Below are 20,806 nucleotides of genomic sequence, written 5' to 3'. Positions count from 1 at the left end.
AGCGCAGCTTTGAATCTCATATAAGTCATTTTCGATGGAGTTGACAGAATGGAGAAACTCTGCCCTCGAGGCGGCTTCTCAGTCTCTGTTTGACGAGAGGTCCACCCGGTCCGAAGATGCCAGTGTCCTATTAGTCCTACTCTCATTCTTTTCACCATGCGAGAAAATTCCCCTGGAACTATTTACACGGGGGTCAACACCTCGAAAACGATGGACAATCGAGGGAGAAGTTGAGCTTGTTGATGCGACCAAAGTTGGCCTGGCCTCGTGGTTGATCGACATACTAGCAGATGATCAACGACTTACACGAGCCTTTTGTGAACTATGTCAACTGGCAGCTGTTCTCAAGTATCCAGATGAGACATATCACTTGAATGAAGATATGTCAGCGAGAGTCCACCGAAGCCTTGCCCCAGATGCGCTCCCATTCTGGCGACAACAGGCTTTGATTGTGGCATACAGAGCCATACCCTGGAAGTACATCGAGTTCCCGTGAGTCTGAAATCGATATCCAGCGAGCTTGAACCGCTGACACTACACAAGAGAACCCGTGGTTAAATCATTCTTACCGCATCTGCATCATGTTGCTGAGGCGTTCCACGACTGTTTCGATGAGCTGCCTACAGCCACCAGAACCGACTTCATGCTCACACTCATTGAAGCCTTCCGGTTTCCAGACATGGCATGGAAGTATTTCGCAATTGGTCAGGCAGAGTTGGCTGCTGGGCGCTTGAAAGATACACACCTCCGGCTCTGCATTGGCCAGACGAAAGCAGTCCTGGGACGTCTCAGTGGAAACATGGATGAGGCCACAGAAAGTCTTCAGGACTTCGGAATCAACGACCCGGCGGCCGCTGTGAACAAGCGCATAAGCTGTGAGGTAGGAGTCGCTATTATCCAACGTTCCCTAAACTCGATCCAAGTGGCGGATCTGTCGACTGCGCAGAAGCTATTGGAGGATTGGAACCCGCTCGGCGATGAACCTTCGCCTCTGGAAGAGATCCTCAGTTTCCGCAAACACTCACTGCTGGGAAGAGTCAAGCGACTACAGGGCAATTTCGATGAATCTCTAAAGTTGCTGGAGATAGCATACCAAGTGTCGCAGAAACCGAGTCAGCTCGTCTTTGATGAGGATCTTCGGGATCTGACATGCGATTTAGCCGATGCTTTGAGAGAGCTTGACGAGCCTATGATAGGTGAAGGATATCTTCGCACTGAGATCATACGGCGTACCGAAAGGCCCGACCCTTTGACTGGCAAATCACTTCTTGAATTGGCTTTGTCAGAGGCTCTTTTTGCCCAGGAACGTTATGAAGAGGCAGAAAAGATATGCGTCGACATCGAGTCTCGTGCTAGTCTTCTGAAGTATGAAAGACTGCGAGTATACGTCATCTTGGCAAAGCTATCGCACATTAGATCGGATTTTGAGGTTGCATTATCTCGATGGAGTGAGGCGATGCAGGCACTTCAAGAGTTTTCCTTGGTGGATGGACAGGTACAAACTATTATATCGGCGTCAATGGCTGATGTGTTGGATGCCCAAGGTCACAACTGGTTGACTCGAGAATCTCCGCGCAGGGCGTCACTGGATGAGTTGGCAAAACCCGAAGGCGTTCCGCATTGGATTGCTGGTTTTCGACAATGGGCAGATTATTTGCAATCTCGGGGTCGACAGGACTTGTAGTCTTATATGGGGCTGCAACACCAAAAGTCAATGATGTTATCATGAGCTAGTACCTACCTTGAGGTATATATATATTCGGAATTGAGATACCCTATATCAAGGTCGTTGGATGGGCTGGCTAAGGTACCCCCGCGGTAATAAACACGACACGATCAAGTAGAAGGAAAAGTTTCATGGTCTAGAACGCGTGTTTCAAGTAGTGCGTAGCAATTTGGAGATCAAGGGCAGAAAAGGGGTTAAGTTGTCTGTGTACCTGAATGTTTAGTGTCGTTTTGTTTGGAGCTGGAGCCACATTCGAGGGAGCTGGCCCCTGTGTGGCTGCAGTGGCCACATCTATCGAGACTCTCGAGGCACTGTATTGTTCCTGATACAGAGATAAGGTAAAGAGGCATGAGGTCGGAAACAATGCACTTATGATTCACTTACAGAAGCCTCATAACAAGCCATTGTAGATCTCGAATGCCAAACACGTTTGCGGGAGCTGAAACCAGTCGAACTGCCCTCAGAGAGCTATCGCCAATGGTCGATGTCTACAGGTCTAATGGCGCCTGCTGAAGCTCTGTTCTGAGCCTAGCGCTGCGGGGACGCCAGGGGATCTTCACGGCCGGGGCCGGGTTTGATTCGCTGCAGGGGTAAAGGGATGTTAGGGAGAGCATCCACTGGGCTGACGGCTGACATGTCCTGCTAGACGGGAGGTCAGAGACAGACAGGAACGAACCGAAGAGGCCACTGTAGCTACAACTTTTTTCTCCAAGAGCCCCGAGTGGAAAGAAACGGGTACGACGCTGGACGCGACTGCTCGTATCGTACTGCAACCATCAATTTACCTATCACCATTTATAGGTGCAGTCTCAGCCCGCATAAGGTCATTGCTAGCTGAGGTGGTGCTAAAATATCCCCTGAAGCTTCATCATCCCTCTTTTGCCCACTTCCCTTTTTATTTTCTTACTCCTTGCAAACTATCGCCCAACATCCATTCTTCTTCCCCCAAGGCTTCTTTACATCGCCTATCGTCCGCTGATATCCGTATCATAACGGCGGTCTGCGATTGGGTTTTGGGTCCCTTTTTCCTTTCCATTTCTATTCTTGTTCACTTTCTGTTTAGCCAAGAACCGGCTATCGATGAGGTATCTCTAGATCCTCCCGGTCTTTGTTATAGCTCTTCTTCGTCAACTCTCGTTACATCGAACGAACGATTTGGACATAGCGCCCTCTAGCGATCGAATCGACTCGAATTCTATATTGATTGATACCTGACTACCATGGCTCGTACGAGGGGCAAGAGTCCCCAACCGCCAGTCAAGGCCCCGACGCCTGTGACGGAGAAGCAGCAACCTTTTGCAGCTCCTCCTCCTCCTCAGCCGCAGACCACTGCTGTCACCACAAAGTCCAAGAACAAATCCAAGTCCAAGGACACCAAGAACACCTCGTACCAGTCAGATGGTGTTGAGGACAACGATGTCTTCCTCCTCCCCCTCTCCGACTATTGGGTAGCCTTGGCCCTCATCCTCGTTGCGACCCTCGTTCGCGTGTACAAGATCTATCAGCCCACAAGCGTTGTGTTTGACGAGGTCCAGTGCGTCCCCCCAGCCAGCTGAAGCTCTGTTGCAGCTCCCACCCCGTCTATTCCATCAATGCGCTAACTCATATATCAAGCTTCGGTGGCTTTGCTACAAAGTATATCAAGGGCAAGTTCTTCATGGACGTTCACCCTCCCCTGGCCAAGATGCTCATTGCCCTGACTGGGTGGCTTGCTGGATTTGATGGAAGCTTCGACTTCAAGGAGATTGGCAAGGACTACATTGAGCCTGGTGTTCCCTATGTCGCAATGCGAATGTTCCCTGCCATCTGCGGAATTCTCTTGGTTCCCTGCATGTTCTTTACTCTCAAGGCTGTTGGTTGCCGCACAATGACTGCTACCATGGGAGCTGGCCTGATCATCTTCGGTTCGTATCTCTCCTGGTCCTTCAACTGGCTCGGAGAGTCTGATGCTAATTTTCTACAGAGAACGGTCTTCTTACCCAGGCTCGTCTCATCCTTCTCGATTCGCCTCTTGTCGCCGCGACCGCTTTCACCGTGCTCTCCTTTTCTTGCTTCACCAACCAGCACGAGCTTGGCCCTTCCAAGGCTTTCCAGTTGAGCTGGTGGTTCTGGCTTATTCTTACTGGTCTTGGCCTGGGTATCACCGTCAGCATCAAGTGGGTTGGACTCTTCACCATTGCTTGGGTTGGATCCCTCACTCTTCTTCAACTCTGGGTCCTTCTCGGTGACAACAAGAACGTGTCCATGGTAAGAAATTGATTAATATACGCATACGAACATGGTTACTAACAAACGAACAGCGTCTTTTCACTAAGCACTTTATGGCTCGTGTCTTCTGTCTAATCATCATTCCTCTCACCTTCTACATGGCCATGTTCGCCATCCACTTCGTCTGCCTCAAGAACCCTGGCGACGGTGATGGCTTCATGAGCTCCGAGTTCCAGGCCACTCTCAACAACAAGCGTATGAAGGATGTTCCCGCCGATGTCATCATGGGCAGCCGTGTCACCATCCGCCATGTCAACACTCAGGGTGGTTACCTCCACTCTCATCCTCTCATGTACCCTACCGGTAGCAAGCAGCAGCAGATCACCCTGTACCCTCACAAGGACGACAACAACGTGTGGCTCCTTGAGAACCAGACTCAGCCTCTTGGAATTGATGGCCAGCCCATCAATGGCACCAAGGCCTGGGACGCCCTTCCTGAGCCTCAGTACATCACCGACGGTACCGTTCTTCGTCTTTACCATGGTCCCACTCATCGCCGCCTTCACTCTCATGATGTTCGCCCACCTATCACTGAAGCCGACTGGCAAAATGAGGTTTCTGCCTACGGTTACGAAGGATTTGAGGGAGACGCCAACGATTTCTTCCGTGTTGAGATTGTGAAGAAGAAGACGTATGGATCTGTTGCAAAGGAGCGCCTTCGTACTATCGAATCCAAGTTCCGTCTCGTTCACGTCATGACTGGCTGTGTTCTGTTCTCCCACAAGGTCAAGCTCCCTGACTGGGCCTCTGAGCAACAGGAAGTTACTTGCGCCCGAGGCGGAACTCTTCCTAACAGTCTGTGGTATATCGAGGGCAACTCTCATCCTCAATTGCAGGGCGATGTTGAGAAGGTCAACTACCGCAATCCCGGTTTCTTTGGCAAGTTCTGGGAGCTTCAGAAGGTCATGTGGCGAACAAACGCCGGTCTCACAGACTCTCACGCCTGGGATTCTCGCCCTGAGTCTTGGCCCATTCTCCGCCGTGGTATCAACTTCTGGGGTCGTCAGCATAAGCAGGTTTATCTCCTCGGAAACCCCATCATTTGGTGGTCTTCCAGCGTTGCCGTTGCCATCTGGGTCGTCTTCAAAGCTATTGCTGTTCTCCGCTGGCAGCGCAGCTGCAATGACTACTCCAACACCACCTTCAAGCGGTTCGACTACGAGATTGGTACTTCAGTTCTTGGCTGGGCACTGCACTACTTCCCCTTCTACCTGATGCAGCGTCAACTTTTCCTTCATCACTATTTCCCTGCTCTCTACTTTGCGATCATTGCTTTGTGCCAGCTCTTTGACTACGCCACTGCCCGCATCCCCGGAGCTGGTGCTCGTGATACCGCTTTGATCAACCGTATTGCTACTGTCTCATTCCTTGTCCTGTCCGCTGCCGTCTTCATGCTCTACTCTCCCCTTGCCTACGGAAGCCCCTGGACCAAGGCCGACTGCAGGCGCATGAAACTTTTCAACACCTGGGACTTTGACTGCAACACCTTTTATGATAGCGTGAGTTTCACCGCGAACCTTGGCAAGATATGAGCCTTGACTGACATCATTCACAGTATGACAAGTACAGCGAGGTCCCCTCCATCAGCTCCTCTGTAGTCCCCACCACCTCAGCAGCCAAGAACGTTGAGCCTAAGCAGGAGGAGGCCCCTGTCTCCCAGAAACAGGAAGAGGCTGTCATCTCTGGAGCTCCCCCAGCTCCTGACCAGGCCCAGGTTGAGCACCGAGTCGTTGCTAAGGAGGAGAAGGTTGAGTACCGTGACCAGGATGGCAACCTCCTTGACCCTGAGGAGGTCAAAGCTCTTGAGGGCAAGGTTGAGTTCAAGACCAAGTACGAAACCAAGACACGCGTTGTTGATGAACAGGGCAATGAAGTCCAAGAGCCTGCTGAGGGCTGGGACCAGAACTTGGCTGGTGTGGCTCCTCCTCACCCCGACGTTGAGGGTGTGAACAGCGAGACCGTTAAGGGCAAGGATGAAGGTGCCGCCGCTCCTCAAGATGTAGCTGCCAGCAAGGATGGTGAGAAGGAGGCTGAAGAGGCCAAGGCTAAGCCTGCGAGTGAGAACCAGCAGGATGCCACCGTCAAGGAAGAGCTGTAGAGTGCCACAGGCCTCTGTCTCGCCCAGCAACATTTCCAGGTCACTAATAACCCTTCCTTTGCTCTACGACTGACCTCATTTAAATCTCGCCACAATTCATGTAACATCATGTATTCTATCACTTACGACTTATGGAGGGAGGGTGGGAAGATCCCTAGTGGTCTGATATTAGAAGGCTGGAAAGGAGAAAGCAATGTCTTGTTCTGAAAGTGAGATATTATAGAAAACATCTAAAAAGAAGGAGGAGACGAGGTTGCGTGGAACCAGAACCAGAACCAGAACGTCTAGCAATGACGTGCTCTCATTTGTTGGCTTATGTCGAGGGTAATACTGTGGCATCGGTACGATTGGCAGCGATGTACACATTTATCACATAATACATTTTCATGTTAAAGTTTGAGTCTTGTATAATTTGTAGTGATGAATGAATAATCGTAGTGTTCCTGGTACAGCTTGATTACTGCAAGCCTCAAGAACCTAGTCCATCAGGCCGAGGGTTATTTAGTTACCAGAGTGTTACAAAGGACAAGTCTGTTGTAGTTGGTATCATATCTATTACTACTACAACTAAAGGGCATCGTCAGAGGGCATGCTTGACGGCCTTAAGTAATCTATTGTGTAAGAATGCCAAGGCATGCCTGCGTATTGTGCGCTCTTGTTGCGCAATATCAGCAACCCAATCATGAACGCTCTGGATAACAAGAAACAGCAAAGGACAAGTACGTTATTCCAAAAAGAAAGGCCCATTTCCCATGTCGTTGCGCCGCCCCGAATGAATGATGCGCATATTTCCATCAAACGCCAGCAATGAAATTAATGAAATTCCCATCTGAGAAGAACGCACGCAGTCCATAAACGACCAAATGATTGCTTGCTTCCAATCCTTCCATCCATCCAATTTCCGTGCCATATTCGTTCAAAAAGGAAATATTAGGGGCCGATCCACCATCCCCTGAGCTCATAATATTTGATCCCACCAGCCCATAGTAGTTAGCAACGAAAAGATACAATCCAAAAACAATGCATGCGATCCTGTAGCCCAAAAGAGTATACATAGTCATACACAAAGTCCACAGTGGCGTCGATATCATCGACTCCAAGGCACTTTGAAGGATGTGGGGTTCTTAATCCGTAGTCGGAATCGTGATAGATAGACGCTTCGTTTCTTCCGAACCAGAGTTGCTCTTCACATCGAGACTCTGGACGGAGCTGCGCACGCTCCTAGCTCCATCAGTTTGCATAGGAGGTGTGTGTGGCTCCTCGATCGGGCCACTCTTGGTTGTATCGCTTCGTGTCCGTTCTATTGTCATCTGTGGTGTTTGAAAGCCAGGAACTTCGAGATGGTCAGACCTCACACTGCCGTCATGGCTGTTACGCGGGCTCTTTTCTATGTCGACAGAGAGAGGCGCCGGGATGCATGGAATAACACCACCTCCAATCCGAGACCAGAACATCTGCTCCCTCAGTCGTACACTCTCCTCCCAGGCAGCCTTCTCGTGATCCTCATTGTCCGCTCGCCAATGACCATCCTTAACCATACGCAAGAAGCCCAAGAAGTCACAAGTCGACCGCACACGAGTCAGGCAGTACTTGCACAACGGATGCCTTTGAGCGGAATCAGTCTCACTCGTTCTGAATCGATGGTTTCGTAAATACTGAGGGTCCTTGCGTGAATCACCGCAGAGTGCACATGGGTAAAATTGCGGCTTTGTCAGTGCCACAAGACTGCCAGTGGTTGGTACAGGCTCAACCACCAGAGATCCGTCAGCGATGGCGGCGATGACGGATCGACGAGCCAGCCATGACAAGCCTGGAGCCATATCTAGACGAAGTGTAGGTTCGATATCTTCAGCTAAAACTCGCTTGTAAAACTTTGTTTCCTTCAAGCTTGGCAGAGGGGTGGCTGATGCATTTGAAGCAGCGCTGACGGTTGAGGCCGGTGTGTTGGGAGACTGGGGTGCACTTCCGGCCCCCGCGATAGGTGTGCCAAGTGAGGTAGTTGAGGCGTTGGAGGGATGGGCGCTCGATATCGAACCACCAAGTCCAAAGCCAGTTAGAGCATTCAGAGCACCGACAGAACCTGAAGAAACGCGGCTGCCAGGGCGATTTCGAGAAGTCCGTGCGAGTATAAGAAAATCGTCATAAGACGACAAATCGGTTCGCAGAACGGGTTGGAGAAGATGCGAGAAGCTGGTCGGATGAGCAGGCTCGACGGGAGCGGTCCAGAGTGAAGCAGCAGGCTCCTCAGTTGAAGATCGAAGATCGTCACGAGTATCAGGTTTCGTCAAGCCGGGAGAAGAGGGAGCAGTGGGATTATTATGATCTCCTCGTTCCGAAGCCATGTGTTCCATAACGTGCTTGAGCTCGACGAGTTGCTCCTGTTGAGACTTTAGAATGCTCTCAGTATCGGCAAGTTGAGACTTGAGCTGGTCATTCTTGCGTTGAAGAGCCTCATGATCAGCCTTGGCCTCTTCCTTGGCAGCAATCACCATCTTGTTTGCTTCCTCGAACAATGCGGCTGTAAGATTCTCGAGCTCCTGCTCAATCTTCTTCTTTTCCATTTCTGTGTCAATTCGCTTTTGACGTTCCGCGGCAACCTTGGCCTGCCAAACCTTCTTTTCGTCCTCAACGGTGTGCTTGCGAACCCATACATCACCAGCCAACATTTCGCGTTGTGAGGCATTTTGAGTCTCGAGCATGCGAATTCGTTCCCGAGCGGCATCAAGTTCGTGGCGAGCGGCGGATAAAGAGTCGTCCAGGATGGTTTGGTGATTAATGGCGTTGATGAGCTTATTACTGAGGGTGGCGACTTCGTCATTCAGATCGGGGTGATGACTGGGAGTCGCGACACCGCTGTCATCGGCAGGGCTCATTGCACGACTTCGAGGATCAGGTATTGTGCTCATCTCATCTCCAAAATCTGTAGGCGGGTTCGGTGAGACAATCGGTAGATGTGTCGAGGACGAAGATTTGATCGGGGTGTGGTCGGGAGTGAGCGAAGGTGTTCGAGGGTGGTAGCTAGGGGTCGCTGCGATGGAGGAGAGAGATCGAAAATGACCTAATGACCGCCGAGAAGCTGGCGATTTTGTCGCGAGTGGTTGGCCCCAGCCGGGGGCGGCGGCGGACATTGGAATAAATCTACAGCGCGTAAGCTCGAAGCCAACAAGATGTGGTGGCCAAGTTTGGTGATAGAGTTCGGGCTGGAGAGTATGCGTGACGGAATGAGAGAAGCAGGTGCAAGCGGGTGCGGAGAACGGAGGTATCCTGAGTCAAGAATTCAAGATGGCAATGATGGCAACGTACGAGTCCATTGTGATCGGGCGTATGTGTGTCAGTTGAATACGTCCTGTGCTCTCGGCCCGGGCAGAGAAAGACGTGACCTGACCTGGCGTGACAGGTCAAGATGAGACGACAAGTCCGTTGCGAGACCGACCAGACGTGAAAAAGTCAATCCCTCAGAGAGATTGGAGAGGGAATGGAGAGAGAGATGGGAGGACCCTCCGGAGCCGACGAGTGACAAGCCAGTCGAATCCAGTGAGGGAAACGGCTGTGAGTGTCAAACGGGGGGACGACGGACGGGAGCTGCAACTGCAGCTGGAGCTGGAGGGCGGCGAGATAAGTGAGAGATCCGAGCGAGCGAGTGACTGTGAGACTTCGGGGCCTGAGACAAGATGAGCCACGTTCCACAGGCTCTGAGGAGCCGACGGGTTGATAGGGTCGAGAAATGCTGTGGCTTGTTTAATTCGAATACTGTTGCCAGGCTCTGGCAGCAGGCACGAAGAGCGTAAAATGAGCAAAGAGAAAGACGAGAGGGAAAATGAGAGAGAGATCCTGGTAGTATGTACGAATACGTGGGTATTGTGTGTATGGTAATAAGGTACCGTCTGTAGTCCGTACTGAACCGAAGCGTACGGTAGCAGTGTAGCACGGGCGGCCGCGGTCCCTGGTTCTCCGCAAGCTTGTGAGATGGAGATGGATCCTAATCCGACAAAGTCCCAGAAGTTGTGTCGTATCGTATCGGTCGCGGATCGTAATTGGGAGGTGGAGTCGTTTGGGAAAGTCGTTTGACGATGTAATGATGCAGACGAAGCAAAAAATAGAACAGACAACCCGAGATACCTGAGGTACTTTTATTCAGAAATAAGATACCTTATGTACCTTATCCAGGGAAAGGCAAGAAGGGTTCAGTTCAGATTGGCAGATGCGCATCATGAATCGCGCCTTCTTGCATGTTCCCCTTGCTTTTCGCCTCACTCCGTCTTTCCAATCTCGACTCGCTGATGGAAGGAGCATCAGTCAGTGCAGATACGCCCAAGGCATGTACCTCTTTGACGCTGACCAGTCATGCAGCAGAAATCTAGCAGGGAAGAAGAGACGCGATGGGGTCGGGGCCTTGGCTCCTCCAACCAAACTCTTAGGGGAACCGCCTGCGCCACGAACCGTCTGCTGACGCCACGCTATCACATCGCAGGCGCTTGCCGATGAGTTAATCCTTGTTGGGAATAGCCAATGCTCACGGTTGCTGCGGTGGTCGATTTATCGATACTTGGGAGCGAAGTAGACCTTTTCGAGAAAACGAGCTAACGGGATGCGCGTTCAGTGCGAGCCCGTGCGCTAGCGATTTAAAGGCAGGGGCCGTTCCAGCGCCCTATCCGGGGGGGGCTCGCCCTCTTTGGCAGCTGAGGCTATGTACAGTAGCAGACCTACAGAAGCTAGGCCGAGATTTTAGTGGAAAGGCTTCAGTGGGTTATCGCCAAGTTTTACGGTTCCAGCTCCAGTTCCAGTTCCAGTCCAGCCCAACCCAGAGCCAGGCCTGGGCCTCGTGTTTGACCAGGCTCTTGGGTCTCGTCTCGTTTGGAGTCTATTGCCATGGCTCAAAGTTACGAACTGAAAAGGGGAAAGGAGTAGAAGGAGGAAGAGAATTCTTCCTAAGCCGTGCGTGATTGATTGATTGAGGGAGGAAATATGAGACGAGACGAGTCTTTCTATACAGGGTCATTGGTGAGGTATCGTTTGATGAGACACGGTCAATTGCTGCTGCAGGTAGAGTGTTTCCCTTTGCTTAGCTCCAAGTGGAGGAGAATTGATTTGGCAAAAGTGGGCAGTGATGACGGGTCCATTCGAGTGATTCAATCAAGTTTGGGCAAGGATGACGATGAATTGGACAGGCTTGGACTGAACAGGGGACAGGGGACAGGGTCCTTGGAGAGGGAGGAACCACCTTTCAAAGCCACGTCGAGGGAGGGAGCTAAACGGAATTGGAAGGGAGAGTGAAGCGAGACAACAAGCGCAAGCCATGACGAATACCAGATTTGATCCAGGGTAGGCTGTATGTAGTTCTGTATCGACCTGGACAACAACAGGCATGAAGCCTGTTTATTGCAGATCAACTGGAATGCGGTTCTCGAGATCAGAGAAACATTCAACCAAGACGATCAGTTTACCCCTGACTAACTTGGTTGTAGCCCCTGCAGGTCCAACGTCTTGTGCATATGTTGGCGTGTTGGCCAAGTAACATTACACGTAGTGAGTGAGTGAGTGAGTGAGTGAGTGAGAGAGAGAGAAAGTTATAGGCTGTGATAGTGTGATTGCACTGCAGTGTAACTTGAGGCTGAATTGAGGGTGAGTTGGCACTTCCGTTAACCGCCTCAACCTAGATCCCAAGTTTCAACTAAATCATTGATTGACCGTCATGTTCCGTTGTTTGTCTGTGCCCAGGTCCAAGTGCCTCCATCCATGTTAGTTGTTGGTTATCTCTCCAAGATAAGGGTCAGGGTCCAATGTGACCTATGACATCAGAGCCAGCATCTCCCTTGAACCTCAAGTTTATTGGAACAACGACCTTGCATCGTCATTATTTTCGCCCTGGAAAATAGCAAGGACAATTAAATTAGTTCGTCGTTGGTTTCTCTACAATCAACAAGTCGCACAGACTCTGACGTACATTCCATCACTTGCCCCTACCTACGGCTCATGAAATGATCATTAGTTAGCCCGTTTTTAATCACGACGACCAAATGACATATCCTCAACCAACAGCCGAGAAATGTCTTGATACAGCCGCGCAAAACCGGGACTTTCCCCTACAGTGCTGTCCTTTGACTAAGGAAGCTGGAGTCTGAGTTATTACACAGCCACATGGAATTTCAATGGAGCCTTACTATGACAACGTATCAAGCAGTCAAATTAGACACTAGGCGTGCAAAGAACAATATACTCATCGTCTTGAACTATGAATTGCAACTTCCCAGCTGTTCAATGAGCTCTTCTGTCGGGATGGCTTTATTTTAAAATCAGTACAGAAGCAAATGATAATGGAAACTGAAGGAATTGATATATGTCTGTCCGCCTATCTATCAGCGTCCTCTGTGCTCTATGAGATCTAGCCTTCACAAATGTCTTTAACTAGTTGATATAAAGCCACTTTGCCTTTGTGTTAGATATCTTGATCTTGCAGGTTCACCAACTATGAATCAAAATTCAAACAGTGAGCTCGTCACACACAAAGCGTGGCTTTAATTCTCAGACTCAGACTGTGAGATATAAGCCTCTAAACTTTATAAGTAATACTCATCAGTAACTGCTTTCCTCGTATCTTTACGTAGTGACTATCACTATTCATGAAAATGAGGTATGAAGGGAACACTGTATGATCTCGTAGTATTCATTACAGGTTTGGTGATTGGCCAACTTAAGGATCAAGCAAATGACCCGAATAAGATGAAAAGCGTTTCTCGCCAATATAATGATCTAAATGCAATAAGGAATGCACCCTCTGTATGCTGGTGTGAGGCTTACGGCAAGCTAACGCTTACCACGATGAACATCATCAGATCTCACGGTAGCTGCCTCTGCACCCCGTTTCACATAAACATGTACTCATGAAATAGATGAGAATCAAGTGCCTTTGCGTTGCTCTACTCTGAAATCTGTTCTCAAGCTTCAACATGTAAGCCTCAGTTCTTGAATATCTAGCAGTAGATAGATAGCAAGCACTTTACAAAGACAGGAGATGAAACCTCCAGATAGATTATGTTAGCTACAGCCAGTGCTCTCATCCAGGAGCTAGACTAACCAGGAGAGAACCTTGTGAGAACTGGCTACGGCGAAACCAGCTCGGACTGCTGCTTCTTAGACACTCTTTAAACTGGGAACACTTGAAGCTTGGAGAAGAGCCACAAAGCAGTTAGCAGTCGAGATGTCTGGCACCAAATCCGATCTTGTATTGGTTTGTATGTATTCTTTAGTCCCCAGTAGTTGGGGGTTGTTCTGGTTGATTGTAGCATGGTCACTCGAGCTCTGAAGCATTTGGGAGCCCATGGCATTATCAAAGAAGTCGGTCAAGAGTAATATGTTGATACACCATCCTCCATGTGAACTAGGGATCCAACAATGAAAGGCGGCCTTACATGCAGCTTCGAAGGCATGATTCCAAAGTTCCAGGGTCTTTCTGGGTTCTTGTCCCAGACAAACTATCAAGTTCCCCTCGACGCCAACCATTCTCCTGTTCAATATTCCTTGAGGGCCGATAAGTCCCCCTTCAGTATTCTCCGAGATAATGTCAGCCTGGGAAAAGGTTTCAACAGTTTCATGGCTGGTCAGGCTAAGGCGAGACCAATGGACTGAAGTTAGCCCATCCATATAAAGAACAACTGGGCGAGGATACTGACGATATTGCTCCTTGGCTGGTTGACTTTGGTGATGGCCTTGGTCATGAGTATTAGGTTTAGTTTCAGAAAAGGTCTCCAGAAGATTGGTATGGCAAGACCTTCTGGGAGTCATGGAAGAAGCTAAGTCATCTGGTGAACTTCCCAAGATCATCGAAGCTACTCCCCACGACTTCTTCACTTCTTAGCTCGTCGAGTGCAAAGGAGAAAAGGCGTATTTCATGCGCCTGATTCTTCACAGCAGGCCTGATGCAAAGTGTGTTCCCATCCTGGCCCACCTCCTAGAAGCCGTGAGTAAGGGATACTCCCAACTAGTTATCAATGAAACTACTCCGCGAGAGGTTGGTGCTCCTTGGCTATAGACGAGCACTGACTGGACAATGATGGGCATGTTGGTGAATCGCGAGCGGACTGAAAGTCAGTGGCATCAGCTTCTCAATGATGCGGGATTGAAAATCCTTGGCATCGGTCACAAAGGCACCAAAAGTGTGATGAAGCGATGTCGGCTTGAATAAATATTTGAGATCGTGTTCTTTTACGCCTCAGGGTGTTGCTCAGCTGAGATATGTGGCTGAAAAGAGCCACGGAAGATGCATTACTTTTGTCTATGTAGTTCAGGTTTAAAGACCTTACGAAAACATTCTATGTTCTGTCATCCTCTCTCTCCTTCACGTCGTTTACACAATTCTGCCAGCTAATCCACTTCATATACACACATTCAATAATCGCAATAATGACCATACCACTTCCAAGACCGATCCAAAGACCGTCGAGCTTGAGGTCAGGGCTTCCCAGCTCGAGCCATATGGCAAATGGCACGGCAGCAAGGTAGTTGACTGCTAGCACAACCCACGCAGCGATGGATTGCTTTGCCAGACCTCTTAGTACACCATTGGTGCCACAGATGATTGAGTCGATGACCTGGAAGCATGCTACAGCAACCATGGACCCCGTGGCCAACTCTCTGACAGTACTGTCGTCGGAGAACATATCTGCGAGTGGGTTTCGCAACACATACAAGAATGCGCCATCGAGGATACCAACCACGGTGAAGACGCCGGTGTATAGAATTGCAGCACGTCGTGCTTCCTTGAGTGCGCCAGCACCAACCAGGTGACCGAAGCGAGTGGTGACTGCGACGCTGATCGAGAACGGTATGTGCCATGTAACAATGGACAGCGTGTTGAGTACTGTTTGCGCAGCCAAGTGGCGGGTACCGAGATAAGAGGTGCTGACCATGAGGATCTCAAAGGCGAGCCACTCGGCAAGATTCACAGCGGTGCTGGCAACAGAGAGCCGGACCATAGGGCCCCATTCGCGGAACGCAAATGCAGCGCGGCTATCCCAGCCGCCCCAGCATCGGTGAGACTTCTTTCCAATGAACACGACATACAACAGAAGAAGCGCAGGCCGAAGGTTATTAGCAAGAGCTTGACCGAACGCAGCACCATCAAGGCCCATGTCGAGCTTGACGGCGAAGTACCAACTCAGAAAGGCATTGACGGGAGCGCAAATGATGAGAATGACCATCCCGGGAGCAAATTCACCCTGCGCCTGAAGAAACCTCTTACCGGCTTCAAAGAATGCATAACCGGGAAGTCCGACGAGACTGACACGCAAGAAAGAGGCAGCTTTCAAGGCGAGGCTTCGTTGAGGGACGAGCAATGGCAGAATCCAGTGCGAGCATAGCCAGATTGCCCCGACAGGAACCATGACGATTGACATAAACACGATCATCCGTTGGATGTGCATTCCAACACCGGTATAGCGACCTGACCCATAGGCCTGCGCACACAATGTGTCGAGAGCCGTGGCCATGCCCTCAAAGATGGTGAATCCAATGATGTTGATCGTTGTCAAGCCCAGACTTGAAGCTGCCAATTCCTCGGCACCTAACCGGCCAGCGACAATGGTTGTAATGACAGTAAAAGAATACTGAAGCAGATACGTCGCGATCAAAGGGAGAGAGTATTGGCATAGTAGTTTCGCCTCAGCCAAGAGGCTGTGGACGTCAGCCAACGACTTTGCCGTGCCATTTTCGCTGACTTCTGATATCCTTGGAAGCAAAGGCGAAGTCTCATCGTGTAACACGCCATCGTGAATGTGAGAGCGAGAGTCTTGGTGACCCTCAAGGCGCCGACGTTCGCTCGAAGGCATTGACGCTCGTGTTGGGTGTGTTTGCTGTTAGTCTCGGCTCAATTGATGAAAGCTCGAGCTTCAATAGCGCCTCTGAGCCCTGTGAGATCCACCAACGGAGGGCGAATTGGGTAGAGGATGTTTATAAGAAGAATTCTTCAGTGCCAAAGGCGAAAAGAAAGACGTGATCCACCGATTTCGGACCCAGCAACGGAGAGAGGAGGCTAAGCCAAAGGCAGAATGACAGGCCCACTTAGACGAACTCAATTGCTAAGAATTGCCTGATGCTTTTGGACGACTCATGAACTTACACCAACCTTGTTGATGGAGAATACCGTGACTCGTAAATGACATTTTGGTTTATGACGTTTGGAGATCAACCGAGGCCAGCCATATCACGTGGTGTCCATGTCAGGCCAGTAGACTCATTCGCCATTGTGATGTTGGACAGCATATCGAGCCCCATCTCATGAATTCTCAACCGACTCGAGAGTCGGTTGAAATACCAAGGAGCATTAGACTTCAAGACGTGATTTCCATTTCAGAGCTGGCATCAATGTGACGCAAAATCCCACCTTGTTCGAGAAGAGAAATGTACTCAGCTTGGAAACCGTCAGTCCGCTCTATGGAACAAAGTCTGAAGTACTTACTCGCAATTGGCCAACGTTCGGATAGTCTTTTAAGACCATCGACGATAGTCACCAAAGCATCTTTCATCTGAGGCTCATTGTCTTCCCGAATAAACCATGAGCATGCACTACAAGCGGTATAAAAACATCTTGCTTGGAGAGGACAATCTGACTGAATCTGAGCCAGCTTAGGGGTCAAACTACTACCTAGTGCTCTCAGGCCTTGAACGCTAATACTTTGCAATTCTGTTTCGTGTGTCAAGCGTTCTCGACTTGTTATTCCAGGCGCGTCAGGACAACCATAAGCTCCGTATAGGAGCGCTTGAGCACTAATGCAAATGGCGGAAGCACATGCCAGAGAGGATGCTGAAGAAGAAGAAACGTTGCTCAAGGATTGTTCTTCAATAGAAATTTGTAGTGAGTGTAGTGCTCTATTAAGGCTCTGGGCTTCCTGGACAACATGTAGGATATCGTGCGAAGATCTGGTTTTCAAATGTTTGTGTGTAATGACCTTGCCGAGCATATGAGCTGCTTGGCATGTCCTAGCAAAGGAGCCCAGGGTTGTGATAGAGCTGAAGCATGCTGTATACAGTGGCTCGCTTGGTACTGTCTTACCCAAAACCCAGTCTTCGTCGTTGACTGGCAGAAGCTCGTCAGGGCAAGGTTCCGGAGCTGAAAATGGTAGCCCACTTGTGTCCATGCTGATGAATCTGAACATAGTTTCATTAGATGGGAGGCTCAAGGATGCGGATTTATGACTTACCTGTCAAGTACAAAGATAGTCCACCATGTCCGGCGCTGTTCTTCTCGTTTAGACCAGGAATCAGCAAACTTGAAGAGCTGCTGTGCATCTCTATCATGCCAACTCATTAGTATGCCCAGTCTCGCCGCTCGACTGATTGTGAGGTAGCAGGCAGGATATATAGCCTGGCACGCTTCATAAAGAGCCAATAGCACCAAGGACTGAGTTAGGCGAAGTGAAACTAGGCCTGCACTTTCAGCGGCGGCACATAGAGCTTTTGCCAACATGTACAACGGGTGCTGAGATGGAGGGTGGCCATTGGGTCTGAGCGTGCATATTTTCATGCATAAAAGTAGTAGATCATGGCAAGCATCTTGACTGAAAGGATCGGGATGTGTGATCCGCTTTCTGCTAATCATGGGAAGCCACTCATGCACTGAAGCAAAGTAATTGTGATAGAGGACTGGCAAGTCATCTGGTTCCAAGTGCTTGGCTATAATCTGCTGCAGATCGACTCTTGGCCCAGGTGCTAATGCATTGCTGGTGGTTAGTGGTGTGAAGAGATCCGGATCCAAGAAGAAGGCCAAGGGAAACGGCTGATTGGGCTCCGATAGAGACGGCTGGCTTGTTCCATCTGGCGGAGGAGCAGTTGGAGGTGGAGGAAGTTCTATATATTCACATTTCTTGCCAAGGCGCCGACACTGTAAGCCGTCAGTTTTAGGCTATATCTGCCCCGGTTCTGAGCCGTACTAAGGAGCAAGATGGCAGCTCTCTCATGCATTTTCTCTTGAGGCGGCTGAACAAGTCAGAGCAGCTTCAATTGATGTGAGGGCTTAAACTTGCCGACATGTTGCACATGAATGACGAGCCACCGGCATCTCGATCTGCGTAACGTTGACAACCTCGTCGACCTGCAGTGATTGTAAAGCAGCTTATAAATCAATCGGGGCCTCTTGGGTTGCAGTGTGAGTGTGAGCGTGGGGGCGAGATACTGTGAGAACAGGCTGAAGAGATCGATTGAATGCAGGAAGAGAAGAGAGAAGCTGAAAAGCTGAGAGCTGAGAACGGACGTGAGCGGGTAATAGGGAGGCAGGAGTGAGACAGAGGCGGATCAGGAGCGGACTTTAGTGGAACCGTTCCTGTATAAGACACCAACCAACCAATACCAAGCCAACAGCGAGACAGGCCTGAAAAGGAGGATAACGTGATGAGACTTACTGAGAATGGGACGATTAATAATGAGTGAACGCCTATATCCTCTCGGGAATATATAATGGGTAGAGATGTAATGGACTATTGCCATCTCAAGCAACACACACACTCTCTCTCTACCTACGCTCAATATGACCATCAAAAAGCTCATAGTCATCATCGGTGCAACAGGCGGCCAAGGAGGCTCAGTCGTCAACTCTTTTCTCAACGATCCAGAATGGCGTGTTCGTGGTATCACCCGAAACCCTTCAAGCCAAAAATCAAAGAACCTCGAGGCCCGCGGTGCCCAAGTAGTCCAAGCCAATTTGGACGACAGGGCCTCACTAGCCAAAGCCTTCCAAGACGCAAATGTCATCTTTGCAGTCAGCGACTTTTGGGGCATCTACAACGATCCAAAGAATCGAAATAAACCAAGGCAGGGACAAGCTCTCAACGAGTGGACAAAGGGACAAGAAACCCAACAACTCAAGAACATCATCGATGAAGCTGCCAGAGTATCAAGTCTAGAACGTTTCATCATGTCTTCACTTCCGGGCCCGACGAAATTATCGAGAGGAAAGTACACAAATGTCTGTCATCACGACTCCAAGGCAGATGCAGAAGAGTATGGTGAACAAAACCAGCCAGAGCTCTGGGCTAAGACGAGTGTATATCTCCCTGGATACTTTCTCAGCAACTTCTTGACTCATCCAATGGCTCAGCCAACCAAGGTTTGATTTCAACAGCTGCCCAAATCCAATGATATTCAAACTGACGTTGTAGCAGAAACAGAACGGAAACATACAATTCGCAAACAACATAAATCTAGATACCAAAGTTCCTCTGATATCACACGACCAAGATTCTGGTCCGTTCGTCAGAGCCCTAATTCAAAACCTTCCAGGGAAAAGCGTGGTCGGATATCGTGCTTGGATCACACTACGGGAATTCGTACAAATTTTTAGTAAAGTCACGGGGTACAAAACTGAATTATTACACATACCACCCGGAGAATTCAGCTTCAAATGTAAACAAGAGTTGAGGGCTGAATTGCAAGACAACTTTGCATTCGCTAACGAAATCGGGCTTCATGGCGGCGATGATTCTCCTGCTGTTCATCCCAACGAAGTAAGCTTCCCTTAATATTTGTAACAAGATAATGATGGAAGCTGATCTGTATACAGCTAAACCCGCCTCCTCAACTTGGAAACGTTGAAGATTGGATCAGAGAACAAGACTGGTCTAAGGTTTGGGGATCTTGAGATATGGCCTGGGAGGAGTGAGAATCTGGCTAGATGTACCATAGCTGAGGCTACCTACTTACTCATGCCAGTGGTCAAGGGTGAATTGATAGGGGTTAGATAGGTACTATAACAAACTATTTTTAGTGGCAAATCTTGACAAGTAGTTCAAACTAGTTATCGGAAGCTACCTAGTAGGTACCTAAATAGCTTAAATGGTTATCGTGACTCTGCTCTGAATAGAATTGATAGCAGCTGTTGAATCTACCAATAGCGGCTACAGGTGGGGAACACAGCCCAAGCCAACCACTGCAAAACCCCTCAGCTCAGCTCAGCTCAGTCAATTCAACAAATCACATACTGACCGTGTCCAGGGTTAGCGTTACGTTAGTTACCCATTGATAACATCCTTTGACCGCCAAGGCATGAGCACATCTCGAAACAATCGAACCATAATCAACGTCCTCGCCAAGAAATTCGCTCTACAAAGACCAAGAATGGAGCCCCCTCAGAAGCAAAAGCTTGTGGTCGTTGCCTCAAACAACATCCCCAAAATCAAAGCAACCCGCGATGGCTTCACACGAATGCTTCCAGACGCTTATGACTTTCAAGGCATAAGCGTAGACTCCAGCGTCCCAGATCAGCCCTTCTCAGATGAGGAGACTCTGCGAGGTGCGACAAATCGAGCTCAGAACGCTCAAGCAGCCAGATCAGAAGCTGATTTCTGGGTTGGCATCGAAGGCGGTGTTGAAACTCAAAACGGCTCCATCTGCTCTTTTGCTTGGATTGTGGTCATTGGAAAAGATGGCAAGGTCGGCAAGGCACGGACTTCGGCGTATTTTCTACCAGAGAAGACCTGTCAATTGCTGAAGGAGGGTGTTGAGTTGGGACACGCGGATGACATGGTATTTGGACAGACGGATTCAAAGAACAAGCAGGGCTCGGTTGGGCTATTGACAGGCGGTGTTGTTGATCGCGCTGCGTATTATACACAGGCCGTCATTTTGGCCCTGATACCGTTCAGGAATGCTTCTTTGGACTTTTGATAGCTTCAATTTCATATTGAGCAATTTTACAATTTTATAATGTCGTATACGGCAGACGCTAC

At 49.5% G+C, this 20,806-nt stretch overlaps 7 protein-coding genes across 7 annotated transcripts; 4 read left to right on the top strand and 3 right to left on the bottom strand.

The window, feature by feature from the left end:
* Window positions 1-34: 34 nt before the first annotated feature.
* Window positions 35-1,684, top strand: FMAN_08647 (uncharacterized protein; the record flags this gene model as incomplete). The annotated part of the gene is made up of 2 exons (XM_041829400.1): window positions 35-492; window positions 544-1,684. The coding sequence occupies 2 exons, from the start codon at window positions 35-37 to the stop codon at window positions 1,682-1,684; spliced, it is 1,599 nt and encodes a 532-aa protein (XP_041680166.1).
* A 1,262-nt stretch (window positions 1,685-2,946) lies between these two features.
* FMAN_08646 (uncharacterized protein) lies at window positions 2,947-6,092 on the top strand (the record flags this gene model as incomplete). Its single annotated transcript, XM_041829399.1, has 5 exons — window positions 2,947-3,260; window positions 3,341-3,630; window positions 3,690-3,973; window positions 4,027-5,493; window positions 5,550-6,092. 5 exons carry the CDS (start codon window positions 2,947-2,949, stop codon window positions 6,090-6,092), a joined length of 2,898 nt encoding a protein of 965 aa, XP_041680165.1.
* A 1,124-nt stretch (window positions 6,093-7,216) lies between these two features.
* Window positions 7,217-9,220, bottom strand: FMAN_08645 (uncharacterized protein; the record flags this gene model as incomplete). The annotated part of the gene is made up of 1 exon (XM_041829396.1): window positions 7,217-9,220. One exon carries the CDS (start codon window positions 9,218-9,220, stop codon window positions 7,217-7,219), a length of 2,004 nt encoding a protein of 667 aa, XP_041680164.1.
* Window positions 9,221-14,401: 5,181 nt separating this feature from the next.
* Window positions 14,402-15,916, bottom strand: FMAN_08644 (uncharacterized protein; the record flags this gene model as incomplete). Its single annotated transcript, XM_041829395.1, has 1 exon — window positions 14,402-15,916. One exon carries the CDS (start codon window positions 15,914-15,916, stop codon window positions 14,402-14,404), a length of 1,515 nt encoding a protein of 504 aa, XP_041680163.1.
* A 501-nt stretch (window positions 15,917-16,417) lies between these two features.
* FMAN_08643 (uncharacterized protein) lies at window positions 16,418-18,047 on the bottom strand (the record flags this gene model as incomplete). The annotated part of the gene is made up of 4 exons (XM_041829394.1): window positions 16,418-16,518; window positions 16,546-17,234; window positions 17,288-17,933; window positions 18,017-18,047. The coding sequence occupies 4 exons, from the start codon at window positions 18,045-18,047 to the stop codon at window positions 16,418-16,420; spliced, it is 1,467 nt and encodes a 488-aa protein (XP_041680162.1).
* Window positions 18,048-18,609: 562 nt separating this feature from the next.
* FMAN_08642 (uncharacterized protein) lies at window positions 18,610-19,719 on the top strand (the record flags this gene model as incomplete). The annotated part of the gene is made up of 3 exons (XM_041829393.1): window positions 18,610-19,188; window positions 19,244-19,585; window positions 19,642-19,719. The coding sequence occupies 3 exons, from the start codon at window positions 18,610-18,612 to the stop codon at window positions 19,717-19,719; spliced, it is 999 nt and encodes a 332-aa protein (XP_041680161.1).
* A 404-nt stretch (window positions 19,720-20,123) lies between these two features.
* On the top strand, window positions 20,124-20,744 carry FMAN_08641 (uncharacterized protein; the record flags this gene model as incomplete). Its single annotated transcript, XM_041829392.1, has 1 exon — window positions 20,124-20,744. One exon carries the CDS (start codon window positions 20,124-20,126, stop codon window positions 20,742-20,744), a length of 621 nt encoding a protein of 206 aa, XP_041680160.1.
* Window positions 20,745-20,806: the final 62 nt, after the last annotated feature.

The sequence above is a fragment of the Fusarium mangiferae genome (genome assembly GCF_900044065.1).
Source record: "Fusarium mangiferae strain MRC7560 genome assembly, contig: FMAN_scaffold004, whole genome shotgun sequence".
Lineage (NCBI taxonomy): Eukaryota > Fungi > Ascomycota > Sordariomycetes > Hypocreales > Nectriaceae > Fusarium > Fusarium mangiferae.
The sequence above is the reverse complement of the archived record's forward strand: the minus strand, read 5'-3'. Positions and strand labels throughout refer to the sequence as shown.